This window comes from Hylobates moloch, unplaced genomic scaffold, assembly GCF_009828535.3.
Source record: "Hylobates moloch isolate HMO894 unplaced genomic scaffold, HMol_V3 SCAFFOLD_1, whole genome shotgun sequence".
Lineage (NCBI taxonomy): Eukaryota > Metazoa > Chordata > Mammalia > Primates > Hylobatidae > Hylobates > Hylobates moloch.
The window spans coordinates 106,815,063-106,833,378 of NW_026652276.1; the positions used below are offsets into that span (position 1 = coordinate 106,815,063).

Genomic DNA, 18,316 nt, shown 5'->3' on the forward strand with positions numbered 1-18,316 from the left:
CTCCAGAGTTTCCGATTCAGTAGGTCTGGGATGGGGCCCAAGAATTTTCACTTCTAACAAGTTCCCAGGTGAGGTGAATGCTGCTGATTGGAAACATGAGAACCAGAGAATTCTGTGTACACTCCGAACCCAGGCCTTTGCCTTTCTGCAACCAACAGCACTCAATCCCACTTTAAGAACTGGCAGAAAACCAAGGCTTATGTGGAGATCAGCTTGCAGCCTGAAGGATGATGTGGTTTATGGAAAGTTAAGAGGCAAAATTACTCCCCCATCTCCAGCTGCTGGAGATGCCTTGAAGTACTGCAAGAGGCAGGTAATTGCGCTCTAGGGTGACATCTATGACCCTGATGCAAGTGACACTTTAATAAAGACCTACCCTGAGTGGCAGGGCAGGGGAGCTGAATTGTCATGGAGGAGACAAAGCCAGGGAGAAATTGCCTGGGGGCAGACTGGGCTCTGCAGGCGCCATTCATTCCAGCCCATCAACAAGGAGTGAGGAATCCCCAAACTGCTTTCCACAATGGCTGAAAGAACTTAAAACGGAATTACCATATGACCCAGTAATCTCATTTACTACTGGGTATAGAACCAAAAGAACACAAATCATTCTACCGTAAAGACGCATGCACACATATGTTCATTGCAGCACTATTCACAATAGCAAAGACATGGAATCAACTTAAATGCCCATCAATGGCAGACTGGGTAAAGAGAGTGTTGTACATGTACACAATGGAATACTGCACAGCTATAAGAAAAAGGGGATCATGGATGGAGCTGGAGGCCATTATTCTAATTGAATTAATGCAGGAACATCCAACCAAATACCACATGTTTTCATGTATAAGTGGGAGCTGAACACTGAGCACACATCATCACAAAGAAGGGAACCATAGACACTGGGGCCTACTTGAGGGCAGAGGGTGGGAGGAGGGTGAGGATCAAAATACTACCTATCAGGTACTATGCTTATTACCTGGGTAATAATCTGTGCACCAATCTGTGCTCACTGAGGTGTCAATTACCAATACAGGTAATACACAATTCACCTATATAATAAACCTGCACATGAACCCCTGAACCTAAAATGAAAGTTAAAAGAAGAAAAATAAAAAATAAAATAGGCCAGGTGTGGTGGCTCACGCCTGTAATCCCAGCACTTTGGAGGCCAAGGCTGGCGGATCACGAGGTCAGGAGATCGAGATCATCCTGGCTACCACAGTGAAACCCTGTCTCTACTAAAAATACAAAAACAAAATTAGCCGGGCATGGTGGCAGGCACCTGTAGTCCCAGCTACTTGGGAGGCTGAGGTGGGAGAATTGCATGAACCTGGGAGGTGGAGCTTGCAGTGAGCCGAGATCGCGCCACTGCACTCCAGCCTGGGCGACAGAGTGAGACTCCTTCTCAAAAAATAAATAAATAAATAAATTAAATAAAGGCCAGACATGGGAGCTCATATCTGTAATCCCAGCATTTTGGGAGGCTGAGGCAGGAAGATCACTTAAGGTCAGGAGTTCAAGACCAGTCTGGCCAACATGGTGAAATCCCATCTCTACTAAAAATATAAAAAATTAGCCAGGTGCAGTGGCACGTGCCTGTAATCCCAGCTACTTGGGAGGCCGAGGCAGGAGAATTGCTTGAACCTGGGAGACGGAGGTTGCGGTGAACCAAGATCACGCCACTGCACTCCAGCCTGGGCAACAAAGCGAGACTTCATCTAAAATAAAATAAATAAAATATAAAATATATAAAATAAATAAAATAAAATAAAATAATAAAATAAAATAAAATAAAACAAAAAATAGGGAGTGAAGGGAGAATCTACATGATTCCACAATCTGGTGGTACAGGGGTGCTGGTGGACAGGACTGTGCTGCTGGGAAGGACCCAGGAGCCCCCTCCTTGCTTTAGGGATTGGGGACAGCCACACAGTCTTGCCTGCTAAGCAGTTACCACCATCACCACCAAGCCTGCAGAGCCTCACACTCAGACTTTTCCTGCCACGTCACTGCAAAGCAAAATGAATCATTTCTGGAGATCTAATGTACAGCATGGTGGCCACAGTTAATGATATGGTATTGTAGACTTTTAATTTGCTAAGAGGATAGATCTTAAATTAAATCTTCTCACCAGCTCCCACACACAGTGGTAATTAGATGGAGGTAATGGATGTGTCAGTTAGTTTGATTGTGATGCTCATTTCACAATGTATATGTATATCCAAACATCACCTGTACACCTTAAACATGTAGTTTTTTTTTTTTTTTTTTTATGAGACAGGGTCTTGCTCTGTTGCCTGGGCTGGAGTGCAATGGCATAATCAGGGCTCACTGAAGCCTTGAACTGCTGGGCTCAAGTGATCCTCTTGCTTCAGCCTCCTGAGTAGCTGGGACTACAGGTTCACTCAACCACGCCTGGCTAATTTTTTATCTTTTGTGGAGATGGTGGTTTTGTTATGTCACCCAGGCTGGTTTTGAACTCCTGGGTTCAAGTGACCCTCCTGATTTGGTTTCTGAAGTCCCTGGGATTATATATATGAGCTATTTTTTTTTTTTTTTTTCGTAGAGACAGCGTGTTCCTACTTTGCCCAGCCTGGTTTTGAACTCCTGGGCTCATGTGATCCTCCTGACTCGGCTTCACAAGTCACTGGGATTAGAGGTGTGAGCCACCGAAATCTGTATATGTCAATAACATCTCAATAAAACTGTTAAAAGTAAATCTGCGGGTGTAAAAACTAAACCACAAATGCCTTTGTGAGAGAGACGGGGTCTCTCTTGCTCTGTTGCCCAGGCTGGAGTGCAGTGATGCCATCACAGCTCACTGCAGCCTCAAACTCCTGGGCTCAAGCCATCCTCCTACCTCAGTCTCCAGAGTAGCTGGGACACAGACATGCACCACCACGCTTGGCTAATTTTTTTTTTTTTTTTGTAGAGACAGGGTCTTGCTCTGTTGCCCAGGCTTGTCTTGAATGCCTGGTCTTAAGTGATCCTACCACCGTGGCCTCCCAAAGTGTTGGGATTACAGGCATAAGCCACTGTGCCTGGTCTGAAAATATTAACGAGATCATTTAAGGAAAATTTAAGGAGAGAACAAAACTGAATGGGAGAGGGAACCACCCTCTCCAGCTAATGCCCAGAGTGGGTGGCCATGGCATGAAACCTATCAGCCAACTTTTAGACAGGGGAAAGCCCAGGTTTCCCTACCTAAGTAGGGGTGACAGTGCAGCTCATGCATCCCCCAGGAACAAGGCGGAGTAAACAAATCTGTCATTCATCAGCTGTAAGAAGCTTTAAATACACCCCACAGATGACCAAGACGCTCTGCTCACAAACATGAACACACCAAGAGGAAGGGACACCATGTCACAAACCTTGATTCCCAGTTCAATATTTTCTCCTCCGTACACATCCATGCCAGGATCCAGAAGACCGATTTCACCGAAGAACTTCCTGTTGACCACAAACGAGCAGCCTATCATGGCTGGGGTCCTGCGGGAGGGAGAAAGAAGGGAAGCTCATTGAGGTGTCAGCGCCAGAAGCCCTTCCACAGGCACCATCCTAGCATGTACTGGTTCCAGCCTAGCATGTACTGGTTCCAGCCTAGCATGTACTGGGTTTCAGCCTAGCATGTACTGGGTTTCAGCCTAGCATGTACTCTTTCCAGCCTAGCATGTACTGGTTCCAGCCTAGAATGTACTCGTTCCAGCCTAGCATGTACTGGGTTCCAGCCTAGCATGTACTGGTTCCAACCTAGCATGTACTGGGTTCCGGCCTAGCATGTACTGGTTCCATCCTAGCGAATCAAGTCACTTCCCTCAATTCCCACACCTCCTCTCTCTGTCTCTCTGTAAGGCTTTTTTTTTTTGAGTCGGAGTTTTGTTCTTCTTGCCCAGACTGGAGTGCAATGACGCAATCTCGGCTCACCACAACCTCTGCCTCCCGGGTTCAAGCGATTCTCCTGCCTCACCCCCCTGAGTAGCTGGGATTACAGGCATGCGCCACCATGCCTAGCTAATTTTGTATTTTTAGTAAAGACGGGGTTTCTCCATGTTGGTCAGGCTGGTCTCGAACTCCCGACCTCAGGTGATCTGCCTGCCTCATCCTCCCAAAGTGCTGGGATTACAGGCGTGAGCCACCGCGCCCGGCCTGTGAGGCTGTCTTTTAGCTTCAGAAGCATCTAGGCATAATGCGGCTCCCTCGTAGATGGGGTAAGGGCTGGTCTCACATATCCCATAGCTTCTGCACACATAGGAAGTGGTCCCTGCTGAACTCTGTTGACAGCTGAGTGATAGGATGGGGGTTCCTTGTCCAGTCTCAAAGAAGCTCGGAGGTGAGAAGCAAGATGCATCACTCCCCACCCCAGGAAAAAGAGAACGAGCAAGCTAGGAGTGTAACGGGAAACTGGAGAGAAGATTGCAAGCAAGGGCTCCAATCTCCATGTTATGGTGGGAGAAAGTGGACCAGGGTGGGGTCTTTAGAAAAGGGAGAAGACTCAGGGAGGAAACACATCCTAGTGCCTAAAGGTATCCATCATAAATGGCAAGGAGATGACCTCAGCCCGCGGAGAGGAGGTCTCAGCAGGAGAGACAAAGAGAGCATCTGTAGGGTAACCATGAATTCGGGACAAAGGATTATTTTATTTTTGTATAAATTCATCCCCTGGCCGGGCACGGTGGCTCACGCTTGTAATCCCAGCACTTTGGGAGGCCGAGGCAGGCGGATCACGAGGTCAGGAGATCGAGACCACGGTGAAACCCCGTCTCTACTAAAAAAAAAAAAAATTAGCTGGGTGTGGTGGCGGGCGCCTGTAGTCACAGCTACTCGGAGAGGCTGAGGCAGGAGAATGGTGTGAACCCGGGAGGCGGAGTTTGCAGTGAGCCGAGATTGCGCCACTGCACTCCAGCCCGGGCGACAGAGCGAGACTCCATCTCAAAAAAAAAAAAAAAAAAACATTCATTCCCTTGGTTGTGTCTTCTGGGGAAGGCTAAAGGCACAAGTTGACCTATTGAAAATTAGAGACAAGAACCACGTGAGGCCACCTGTTAGAACAATTATTATTAAAAAGTAAAAAAACAACAAAAAAAACAAAAAACGAAAAATCCATCAGATGTTGGCAAGGTTGTGGAGAAAAGAAAACACTTATACACTGTTGGTGGCAGTGTAAAATAGTTTAGCCCCTGTGGAAAGCAGTTTGGAAATTTCTCAAAGAACTAAAAATAGAACTACCATTCAACCAAACAATCCCATTAATGTGTATCTACCCAAAGGAAAATAAATAGTTCTACCAAAAAGACACCTGTATTCCCACGTTCACTGCAGCAATATTCACAATAGCAAAATCATGAAATCAACCCATGTGCTCATCAATTGTAGACTGGATTAAAAAAAATGTGGTGCATATACACCATGGAATACTACGCAGCCATAAAAAGGAACGATATCATGCCCTTTGCTGCAGCATGGACACAGGCATTCAAGACTAGCGTGGAAAAGTTGTTGCCCAGAGTTCAGTCCAGGGACCAACTGCATCAGCATCAACCCAACAACTCCTTAGAAAATGCATATTCTGGCCGAGCTAACAAACAAATTAATGCAGGAACAGAAAGTCAAATACCATTCGCTGTCACTTGTAAGTGAGAGTTAAACATTGGGTACACACAGGCATAAAGATAGTAACAACAGACACTTAGTAACCCCAAAAGCAGGTAGGGAGGGAGAGGGGAGAGTTAAAAAACTACCTATTGTGTACTCTGTTCACAATTTAGGTGATGGGATCAACAGATGCCCAAACTTCAGCATCTCTCAATATACCCATGTAACAAATCTGCACATGTACCTCTTGTATCCAAAATTCTTAACAAATCATGTGAGAGCTGGGCGTGGTGGCTCACGCCTGTAATCCCAGCACTTTGGGAGGCCCAGGCAGGCGGATCACAAGGTCAGGAGATTGAGACCATCCTGGTTAACATGGTGAAACCCCATCTCTACTAAAAATACAAAAATTAGCCAGGCATTGTAGTGCGTGCCTTTAGTCTCAGCCACTTGGGAGGCTGAGGCAGGAGAATCACTTGGACATGGGAGGTAGAGGTTACAGTGAGCTGAGATCACACCACTGCACTCCAGCCTAGGCAACAGAGTGAGGCTCCATCTCAAAAATCAATCAATCAATCAATCGATCATGTGAGACAATACCACACATGCATATATGTGCAGTGGTCAATGGGAATGCTGCATTATTCTACCACGTTCATTGCAATGTTGTATGATGCATGGGACCATGCGTTGTACATTAGAAAAACCACACTGATAAATATCAAGTATTGTATTACATTGTGCATTGTAGTATAGTATCAATAGATAATTTATTATATCTTTTTGCCTCTGTTTGCAGACTTTGCAGGCACCCTTATATAATAAATTCATTGAGTAAATATTTTCTCAGCATCTACCAAATCATGCCCTTTGCTACAGCTGGATGTACTCTAGATCCCGGATGCAGCCGGAGATCACTATCCTAAGCAAATTAACTCAGGAACAGAAAACCAAAGACCGCATGTTCTCACTTGTAATTTGGAGCTAAACACTGGGTACACATGGAGATAAAGATGTTTAAGGCATTTTGCTGGTGCTGTAGTAGATGGGAAAACAGAAGACATACCTCTGTCATCCAAGCAACTAAGAGTGAATATAAGAATAATATAATAATTATTATTGTTATTGCAACCATTTATTGAGCAATTTCCTGTCTCAAGCACAAGGTGCAAAGCACTTTCCACGCGCATCTTGTGTATGCACAACCACAACTCACTGAAGGTGGCAGAACCATCTCCATTGAACAACTGAGGCACACAGAGATTCGGTGACCTGCCCCAAGTCACAGAATAGAACTCAGCATCTGCCTGGCTTCAAAGCCCTTGATTTTAGCCCTTTTGCTTTACTGCACGCTTTAGAAAAGGCTTCATGGAGGAACTGGCAAATGCCCACAATGCCAAAGGCCAGAAACACCATTAAGGTGCTTCCCTGGGTAAAAGAGACACCTCACGCAGCAGGTCCATTGAAACTCCACTGGGGCCACCAGGAAGCTGTTAGGTGGAATTCTTTGGAGCGGAAGGGTGGACTGTAGTCTCAGACCCTCATCGGCTGGTTCTGACTTCTAACTTGACTTTGACCTTTGCATCCAGGTTTCTGATTCCATGGAAAGCCACTTGGTACCCATGTGGTGAGGCAGCAGTGGATGAGTCTCGTCATTCACCTTCAATGGTGGCACAAGCATGAAATGTGGAGTTAAAAGCTGGTGCTGCCACTGAAGACTATAATTGCATAAGTCAATGGAGCACTCTAGATCCCTGTTAAATCTCTAAAAGGGGCTGGGTGCGGTGGCTCACGCCTGTAACCCCAGCACTTTGGGAGGCTGAAGTAGGTGGATCACAAGGTCAGGAGTTTGAGACCAGCCTGACCAACATGGTGACATCCCGTCTCTACTGAAGATACAAAAATTAGCTGGGCGTGGTGGTGTGCACCTGTAATCCCAGCTACTGAGGAGGCTGAGGCAGGAGAATCGCTTGAACCCAAGAGGCGGAGGTTACAGTGAGCCAAGATCGCGCCACTGCACTCCAGCCTGGGTGACAGAGCGAGACTCTGTCTCAAACAAACAAACAAACAAACAAATCTCTACAGGGTATTGTTGTGTGGATTAAATAAGAGAAAACCTGCAATGGGCCCAGTGCACACAGCAGGAGCTCAATAAGTAATGTGCCTTCACCTTCTTACTGGGATGTGCCCTTCTATGTTTTTACAGAAATCTCATGCCAATCACACTTAGGCAAAGAGGACCTTGCTTCTGCTAGTGCAGCAGGGCCACCCTGGACTATGCCAGGGAAAAGCATGGCCTCTAATGCCCATCATTTCCTCCCAGCTCTTAGCCCCTTTTAGAGAAGCAGCCTGACCTTTAGTTTGGAAAAGCATGGAATGAGCCCACTCCCTGGCCTCAGTTAACTGAACCAGAAAATGAGCACTGATCCCAAGCCAGGTCAAATTATGTTTCCTCTGAAGCTTGGAATTGGGTTTCTCCTGAAGGGGTGGCTTTGGAAATGAAGACAGCTCTGGGAGCTAGAACTCAGTAGGCTCATACGCTTTCAGGGCTCAGGCCGCCATTGTGAGCAGTTCCTGAGGGGCTCCGTGCACATGGATGATTGAGCAGAAGGAGGAGGCAGATGTACAATGGAGACTGCATGGGCGTGGGGGTGACTGGCCACTCGGGAATCCTGGCTTTCCATCTGAGAGCCCTGGATCTGCTGTCTGCCCCTAAGTTACAGGAGGGTCCTTTGCGTCTTTGCAATCGGTCCTTCTCCACATAAACAGTGTTAGATAAGTTTCTGTTCTTTGCAACCAAATGGTGATGATGACCTACGCTAACCTCTCCTACTTATGATCCAGAGCAGAAAAAAGAAAAAAATAATAAAAGCTTTATCTCGCAGCCAGAAGAAGGCTACAGAGAAGATTCCTTCTGGAAGAGCCGGAATCAGAGTCTACCCGAGTTATGGAGATATGTTAGTGACACAGGTCCCTGGGTATGCTGGCATCAGCACAGAAACAGAGGACAGGGAGATGTCCTCGGTGTTAGCTCCATTTTCTAGAGGGCATTTGTGAGCACATCAAGCAATTGTGATACGTTACAAAAAATCTCCCCAAAAGCCTATACTTGGAGTCTGAAAACACCCAACAGTGACAAGAGTGCGTAGCGAAGACCCTGCTCTAAGACACTGCTTTCTAACCTCTCAGAGGCAAACAGGGTAGTTAAAATCACAGAAAGCGCTCAGGCCACAAACTCTCCCAAAGCAGTGGCTTTGGGCATTGCCCTGTGTGTGGAAAAGTTGTTTCCCAGAGTTCAGTCTAGGGGCTGACTGCATCAGCATCAACCCAGTAACTCCTTAGAAAATGCAGCTTCTGGCCAGGTGCGGTGTCGCTCACGCCTGTAATCCGGCACTTCGGGAGGCCAAGGTGGGCAGATCACTTGAGGTCAGGAGTTCAAGACCAGCCTGGCCAACATGGGAAAACCCCCGTCTCTACTACAAACAAACAACCAAACAAACAAACAAAACCCACAAAATTAGCCAGGCCTGGTGGCACGCACCTATAATCCTAGCTGCTTGGGAGGCTGAAGCAGGAGAATCGCTTGAACCCAGGAGGCAGAGGTTGCAGTGAGCCGAGATTGCACCACTGCACTCCAGCCTGGGGGAAAGAGCAAGACTCTGTTTCAAAAAAAAAAAAGAAAGAACAAAAGGAAAAGAAAAGAGAAGAGACAAAAAAAAATAAAAAATGCAGCTTCTTGGGTCTGGTCCAGAACCATGGACTGGGTCCAGAGACGGAACTCAGAGATTTGTCTTTGTACCTGTGGTACCACGCTGTGGCTGTGGAGCCTTCTACCCCACCGGATGTTCAGGTATCTCCCTGTGAGCAGAGAAGTTATGCCTGCCATTTCTTGTGGTACTTCCAGCAGCTAGAGCACTCACCAAATACTGTTGAGAGAATGAACGTGCAGAACAGATCTGGGGGAGGACTCCTGGTAGGGAGGAGCGCCATGATGCCTCATGGACCAACTGGATATCAGGGGAATGTGCTCTAACTAGGGGTGGGAGGGAGGGAAGAAAGATGGAGGAGGGAGAGCAGGATGAAGTGCTAGAGAGAGGAAGGAGAGAAGAGGAGAGACGGGGAGAGGAAAGGAGAGAGGAAAGAGGGGAGGAGACAGAGGGATCAGAAGCTCATCACATCACCTTCACTGACGAGGGGAGTTGACAGGCTCCCTCTTCTTCAGGTCCCTCTCAGTTACCCTTTGGGTAACATCTTTCTTCGTCAGGCAGCCTGATTTTTTTTTTTCTCGAGATGGAGTCTTGCCCTGTTGCTTAGGCTAGGGGACAGCAGCACCATCTCAGCTCACTGCAATCTCCGCCTCCTGGGTTCACGCGCTTCTCCTGACTCAGCCTCCCAAGTAGCTGGGATTACAGGCACCCACCACCATGCCCGGCTAATTTTTGTATTTTTAGTAGAGACAGGGTTGCATCATGTTGGCCAGGCTGGTCTCAAACTCCTGACCTCAAGTGATCCACCTGCTTCAGCCTCTCAAAGTGTTAGGATTACAGGCATGAGCCACTGTGCCCAACCCAGCCTGATATTTTAATATAACTGGGTTTTATCTGGATGGTATCTGTGGCTGTGGGTGGTAAGGAGAGAAGGCTTCGCAGCATGACTTGCCCAGAGTCCCCTCTCTGCTGGAAACAGCTCTGCTCAGCACACATGACAGGGTTCTCTATGAGTCCTGGGGTTTCTCACAACAAAGTGGCGAGGTCTCCATTTGGTATGTCTTCCTTCAAACCAGGCCAGGGCAGGTCAGCAGCCCAGAGGTGCCCAGGAGGCCATGGGAAACCAGACCTCCACCTGTGTCCCAGGCAGGCCCCATCAGAACCCACAGATGAAGGGGCAGGTAAGCCCAGTGCAGCGGGGATGTGGAATGAATGTGTGATGATGGTCGCTGTTGGTGTCACAGGAAAATTGTCCTGACTGTCTGGGTGCAGTGGCTCATGCCTGTAATCCCAGCACTTTGGGAGGCTGAGGTGGGCAGATCACTTGAGGTCAGGAATTCGAGGCCAGCCTGGCCAACATGGTGAAACCCCATCTGTACTGAAAATACAAAAATGAGCCGGGCATGGTGGTAGGCGCCTGTAATCCCAGCTACTTGGGAGGCTGAGGCAGGAAAATCACTTGAACCTGGGAGGAGGAGGTTGCAGTCAGCAGAGATCATGCCACTGCACTCCAGCCTGGGTGACAGAGTGAGACCCCATCTCAAAAAAAAAAAAAGAAAGAAAATTGCCCATCGCGATCAAAATCTGCTTACAGAGCCTGACAGAGGCTGGAAAGAAGAGGCTGGAACTGGCCCCAGCAGGTGACCCTCCCTAGAAGCAAAAGCAGAAAGCTGCTGTTCTGCAAACACCAAGCCTTCCCTACAGTGCTGGGAGCTGGCAAGACCCCTGCCAGGTGGCTAATGTCTAACTGGTGATCATTGTGGAGGACATTAAATAATGAAAGGACATATCACCCTGGCAGGGTGACTCATGCCTGTAATCCTCATACTTTGGAAGGCCGAGACAGGAGGATCGCTTGAGCTCAGGAGTTTGAGACCAGCTTGGGCAACAAAGCAAAAAAGACAAAAATCCCTGTCACTACACAAAATAAAAAAATTAGCCAAGTATGGTGGCTCACATCTGTAATCCCAGCACTTTAAAGAGGCCAAGGTGGGAGGACTGCTTGAGCTCAGGAGTTTGAGGCCAGCCTGGGCAACACAGCGAGACTCTGTCTCTACAAAAAATAAAAAATTAGTCAGGTGTGGTGGCATGTGCCTATAGTCCCAGCTACTTGGGAGCCTAAGTTGGGAGGATCACTTGAACCTGGGAGGTTGAGGCTGCAATTGCACCACTGTACTCCAGCCTGGGTGACAGAGTGAGACCCTGTCTCAAAACAAATTAAAAAAAAAAAAAAAAAGACATATCTGCCCATGGTTAGGCCAGCCAGTGTTGCTGGTGAGCTCAGTGGGCACCTGCTTTGTATTCTGGAGCTATCTGCCTGGACTGATAAATGAGGGGCTGTCCTTGTCCTCTGACTGGGGAGGGGCAGTCCTCCAACAGGAAGCTACCGCCCATCCCATCTGGCACCTGCCTCATGAGTGGCAGGCCAGCTACTTCATCCTGACAATCAGGAGCAAAGCACGGCTGCCGCTTCCCTTCCAAGGTGTCCCCACCACCTACCCAGCTGTGGAAGCTGCAGTAGATACCACTTGCGGGCTGATGAGATCCGAGAACGTGAGTCTCCAGCCTCATCCTTCAAACTCAACTGCGATTAAGACCATGAGTGCAAACACTTCAATTCAAAATCATTCAAAAATGATAATCATATTAAGGGATCTGCCAAAGCCTAATAGCTCCATTACAGAAGAGAAGAACAGAAATTAAAAATAATCACTTATTGTTGCTGTTACAGAAATATATGCAACACACACAACAGTTCCAACTGAATGACAGAAAAGGAACAGACAGGGAGGAGAGGGTGGCAGCCCCAGATATTTGCACCAAGACATATACAGCTTTCTCGAGCTCATTGTGTTTTCTTTTCATAGGTGACAAAGGGCTCATCTGCATTCTAGATGCTTCCCCTCCTCTGAATCCTTCAATGGCTCACTATTCCCTTCTGAATTAAGTACAAGTTCTTCCTTGGCATCTCTGCCTCTCTCAATTCCTTTCCAGCCATCAACCCTACAGATCCTTTGGCCTGGCTACTCTACACCAGGGGTCCTCAACCCCCAGGCCATGGACCAGCACCAGTTCGTGGCCTGTTAGGAACTGAGTTGCCCATCAGGAGGTGAGTGGCAGGCAAGTGAGTAATGGTTCATCTGTACTGACAGATGAGGTTCCCCATCACTCCCATTACTGCCTGAGCTCTGCCTCCTGTCAGATCAGCAGCGGCATTAGATTCTCATAGTTGTGCAAACCCTATTGTGAACTGTGCATGCGAGGGATCTAGGTTGTGGGCTCCTTATGAGAATCTAATGCCTGATGATCTGTCACTGTCTCCCATCACCCCCAGATGGGACCCTCCAGTTGCAGGAACAAGCTCAGGGCTCCCACTGATTCTACATGATGGCGAGTTGTAGAATTATTTCATTATATATTACACTATAAGTAATAATGATTTCTGGTTGAAGGCTTGTGTCCCTGTGTTGTACGTCAATGAGTGAGGCTGTAGGTATGGGAAAAGCAGGCTACAGTAATGGAGAGAAAAGAAGGAGCTAGAAACCAGAGACTGTGAGCCAGATGCAGTGGTGCACACCTGTAATCCTAGCACTTTGGAGGCCAAGGCTAGAGGACTGCTTGAGTCCAGGAGTTTGAGAACAGACCGGGCAGCATAGTGAGACTATGTGTTTCTACCAAAAATAATTAAAAAAAAAAAAACAAAACCCGGCATGGTGGTGCACACCTGTATTCCCAGCTACTTGGGAGGCTGAGGCTGGAGGATCACTTGAGCCTGGGAGTTGGAGGCTGTAGTGTGCTATGATCGCACCACTGCACTCCAGCCTGGGTGACAGGGCGAGACCCCATCTCAAAAAAAAAAAAAAAAAAAGACAAAAAACAAAACAGAAAATCTGCTGATCCACAGCCGGTAAATTAGGGGAGTGTCTATCTCCAGAATGCACCAGAAGGCAGCCCCTTTGGACCAGTGTCTTCCACCCACCCCTCATTCCCCTGTTTGGTGACATTCTCCCGCTTGGATGCCTGCTTGTCACCACGTGGCTCGCTGTCTCAGTCACCTGTTGGGCACAAGTCCTGGTGGTGTCATGTCTTACCCTTGCTTTTCCCTGACACCTGTCACCTCTTGACATTCTCTTAGACCCCAGCCACCCGTTGGTCTCTGTTCTCTGGCAGCCATATCTCCAAATTCTACCATGATGATGGTTCTTGACCCAGGGATCAGGGGCTGACTCTATTTTCTATTTCCTGATTCCCACTGGCCTGCTGGGACTTGCTGTTTTTTTCTGACCTCAGACTCAAACAGTTGCCGTTTTCTTTGGTCCTAGTTCTGCTTCAGCTGTTTGCTAAGCACTTTCTCATTCCAAGGTCCCGTGTGCAAAACACTCATCCTCACCCCTGGAGTTGTCCTGGTATGAATGTCTGCAAATCCAACCCTCAAGGTATAATCAGCACTGAGTGTTTCGGTAGTACCACCAACTGCTTTGGCAATCAGTAGGTTGGTTAATGTGAATTCACTCATTTCAGGCTGGGTGCGGTGGCTCATGCCTGTAATCCCAGCACTTTGGGAGGCCGAGGTGGGCGGATCACCTGAGGTCAGGAGTTCGAGACCAGCTCGGGCAACATGGCGAAACCCTGTGTCTGCTAAAAATACAAAAATTAGCCGGGCATGGTGGTGCGTGCCTGTAGTCCCAGCTACTCGGGAGGCTGAGGCAGGAGAATTGCTTGAACCCGGGAGGTGGAGGTTGCAGTGAGCCGAGATCATGCCACTGCACTCCAGCCTGGGCGACAGAGCGAGACTCTGTCTCAAAAAACAAAAACAAAAACAAATTCACTCATTTCAGTGCATTTTGTTATAATATCAGCAATGGTGAATTCTTTTACATCATCTCCTAATACATTAGAATACATGCCCAATGCAGATGTTGCCCTTTAGTTATATCACACATCCAGTCTAAACCCACTGGCACAGGCACCAGTATTGTAAGCAAACAGGCAGGGTCTCCAGGGATTACAGGAATGTACTCAATTTGAGCAATCAGCCTGTTTTACAGGCTCCTGCCCTGAAGCCGGTTTCTTCCTAAACCCTATATAGTCACCTGGTTGGTTAACACCACCTCCTGACAGAACTCCCCCAGTGATTTACAGATGAACTCAAGTGAACTTTCTCATGCTGGTGCTAAAGAGAGCTACAGCTCCATAACCATGACATGCGACCTGGGTGCCGGCACGATGGCATGATGGCTCCCTGTGCCTGCACCACCGGGACACCTCCTCTGCATGTGATGACACACCCTCTCCCCTCTCCATCATTCCATAAAACCCTCCTGTCACTTTCCCATGGGAGACACTGCTTTGGAAGACACTCCCCATGCTCTCCTTCTTTGTGACAAGTGATCAATCCCCTATTGATCAAAGCCTGTGATCTCATGGGGAGTTGCTTGTTACTCCCCAGGCAAATGGATCCTGTTTTCGGGGGATAACGGTAAGCCACGGTGGCCAAAAGACCAGGCAGGGAAGGAGGAGGAGAATGAGATAGGAGCACATCACTCAGACCGACAGCACCCTTTACTGGGCATCTCAATGCATTTGGTATCTGGTGCTACCTTAGGACAATTTGTGACTTTTTTTTTTTTTTTTTTTTTTGAGATGGAGTCTCACTCTGTCCCCTGGGCTGGACTACAGTGGCGTGATCTTGGCTCACTGTAAACTCCGCCTCCCGGATTCAAGCGATTCTCCTGCCTCAGCCTCCCGAGTAGCTGGGATTACAGGCGCCTACCACTACACTCAGCTAATTTTTTGTATTTTTAGTAGAGATGAGGTTTCACCATCTTGGCCAGGCTGGTCTCGAACTCCTGACCTTGCGATTTGCCCGCCGCAGCCTCTCAAAGTGCTGGGGTTACAGGCACGAGCTACCGCGCCTGGCTGATTTTTTTTTTTTTTTTAATGTTGAAAATGTGTTTATTTTTAATACATAAGACAGAAAAAAGAACCTGCACTCCAAGCTGGAGTGCAGTAGTGCAATCTCGGCTCACTGCAGCCTCGATCTCCTGGCTCAAGCAATCCTCCCACCTCAGCTTCTCAAATAGCTGGGTCTATAGGCACGCACCACCATGCCCTGAGAATTGTTTTCTTTTGGCAGAAACAAGGTCCCACTCTGTTGCCCAGGCTGGTCTCCGACTCCTGGCCTCAAGCGATCCTTACATCATGGCCTCTCAGAATGCTGGGATTAAAGCTGTGAGCCACTGCGCCTGGTTGATTCATAATTATTCTGAATCCTCAAAGCAGCTGTATTTGGTAGATATTATTAGCCCCATTTTCCAACTGAGGCTCAGAGGTTCAGTAACCTGACCAAGGGGAAACATATGCAAATAAGTGCAGAACTAGGGGCAACCTGGGGGGCCTCTGATCTCTCACCCCTCCCAGGTACCCAACTGCCTCCCAGACCAGATCATCTCACACTGGCAGCAGCTAAGAGCTCTTGCACTGGGTGAAATAAGTGATCCCACTTTGAAGATTTCTGGGAACTTGCAGCTGCTAAACACTAAAAATATAATTTTCAGGAAGGAGTTGGCTGGCTTGAATAGAATTCTCAACTGGCACATTACGGTAATTTAATGCCCAGAGTTCCAATTGCCTCTGCTATACATATAAATACCAAAAGGACAAATCGGCTGCCTTTTAAAACAATCAAACACTGCATCCAGCTCACAAATAATGTCACAAGAAAATAGGACCCAAAGGCCAGTGCTTTGTCTTTAAGTGGAAGTAGCACTTTCACCTTTGTTGCTGAAAAGATAATTCATGCTGAAACAACAACTTCCTTCAGATTGGAAAGTGAACTGTCAAGGAATTAAGAGCGTTTCCTTTTGTAGGATAAAGGAAGCGCTCATCTCTCTGGGGTGTGATTTTTCACAGATGCAGAAAAAAACGCCAGTGGGGATTGAAGTTGCCAGTCTCAAAACGCATTTCCTTGGCTGACTGATTTCTGTCTGGGCTTGTTTATTAAAACAAAGACCCATCAAAACTCCCTAGTAAGATATTCCCTATAAGCAATTTTCTCGGGATAATACTTTTACTTTTTGGTAATCATATTTCCTTGAAGCTTTGAGAAACTGATTTTCAAATAAGCCTTGGAAGAGTGTTTTTGTAAATGCACTATGCTTCTTAAGAAGTGGTAACACATTAAGCTGTTGTCAGCCATCGACACTTTATATATACTGTGTATATATATTTTAAAGTGTCTGGTTAGCTATCTTGTGAGATGAGACATGGTTGAGTGAACGTTTGGGGAAAAGAAAAAGAGAAAGCTCTAGAACAGGCATCATCAGCAAACTACACTGCCTGTTTTTGTCTGGCCACAGAATTAAGGATTTTTTTGTAACAGATGAACACTTATGACTGATTTGATGACGATGATGATGGGAACACTAACTTTGAACCTAAACAAAGCAACGTGTCACCTGTACACACAAAAATTCAAATGTTCTCATCAGTAGAACCAGATTACCGAAAAAACAAAACAAAACAAAAAAAACCCACCTAGACTCATTAATGTTACATTTTGGATTTTGTCAATAAAATATTTGTAGAAATCAGGTTTTGCACTTTGTTTATAAGTACCCACATAATATCCTTGATTTTGCCTGGATTTACTATCCAGCCTATCAGAGAAAAATTTCACCAACCTCTGTGCTAGAAGATGAAGCCGTGGAGGAGAGTGTAGTCTCTGGACTGGGAGAGACTGGCAGAAAGGTGATTATGTTTTCGTTTTGTTTTGTTTTGTTTTGGAGACAGAGTCTCACTCTGTGGCCCAGGCTGAAGTGCAATGGCGTGATCTCAGCTCACTGCAATCTCTGCCTCCCGGGTTCAAGCCATTCTCCTGCCTCAGCTGCCTGAGTGGCTGAGATTACAGGCACCCACCACCATGCTCGGCTAATTTTTGTTATTTTTAGTAGAGATGGGATTTCACCATGTTAGCCAGGATGGTATCGATCTCCTGACTTCAAGTGATCCACCTGCCTTGGCCTCTCAAAGTGCTGGGATTACAGATGTGAGCCACTGCACCCAGGCATTTAAGAGTTTCATTCTGTCACCCAGGCTGGAGTGCAGTAGCGTGATCTCGGTTCACTGCAACTTTCATTTCCCAGGTTCAAGCGATTCTCCTGCCTCAGCCTCCCGAGTATCTGGGATTACAAGCACATGCCACCAGGCCCAGCTAATTTTTTTTTTATTTTTTATTAGAGACAGGGTTTCATCATGTTGGCCAAGCTGGTCTCGAACTCCTGAACTCAGGTGATCCGCCTACCTCAGCCTCTCAAATTGCTGGATCACAGACATGAGCCACTGCACCCAGCTAGGAAGGTAACTTTGAAAGAATGAATGGGGACTCATGTGAAGAGAAAGACTTGAAAGACGGATCAGCCTCCTTTTCATCTGTAAAAGGAGGGCAATAATCCCTCTTCAACTTCCAGGGCTGATGCAAGAACAACTTCGATAAAAGCTTTAGGATGTACATTTGAGAACAGCATCAGGCTAGCAACACTAACAGTGTTCCGAAAAGAAAGAGTATTGAGATTTTTGCATGGTGGAGAAGTTTTCTGAGAATGTTTTAGGACATCCTATATCAATGCAGGCACTATGGGATAAAACAAAATGAAAAGAAAGTAATTAATACCAGATGTGGTGGTTCACGCCTGTAATCCTAGAGCTTTGGGAGGCTGAGGTAGAAGGACTGCTTGAGACCAGGAGTTCGAGACCAGCGAGGCAACATAGAGAGACCCTATCTCTACCAAAAAAAAAAAAAAATTAGCTGGGTGTGGTGGTGTGCACCTGTAATCCCAGCTACTCTGGAGGCTGAGGAGGGAGGATCGCTTGAGCCCAGGAGTCTACAGCCTGGGCCACAGAGAAAGAACCCGTCACTTTAAAAAGGTTAAAAGTAAAAATAAATAATTGGGAACTGGAAGACAAAGAACAAAATACGATTATATCAAGGGGGCCAGGCACAGTGGCTTATGCCTGTA

At 47.1% G+C, this 18,316-nt stretch overlaps 1 protein-coding gene across 2 annotated transcripts in view; it reads right to left on the reverse strand.

Annotated features, from left to right (window-relative positions):
- Positions 1–18,316, reverse strand: part of GALNT17 (polypeptide N-acetylgalactosaminyltransferase 17) — a 589,297-nt gene that overhangs the window by 138,517 nt on the left and 432,464 nt on the right. For both annotated transcript variants that reach the window (XM_032757582.2, XM_058444434.1), the window contains exon 6: positions 3,372–3,489. In XM_032757582.2, coding sequence (XP_032613473.1) covers positions 3,372–3,489 — 118 coding nt within the window. The remainder of the gene's footprint in view (positions 1–3,371; positions 3,490–18,316) is intronic.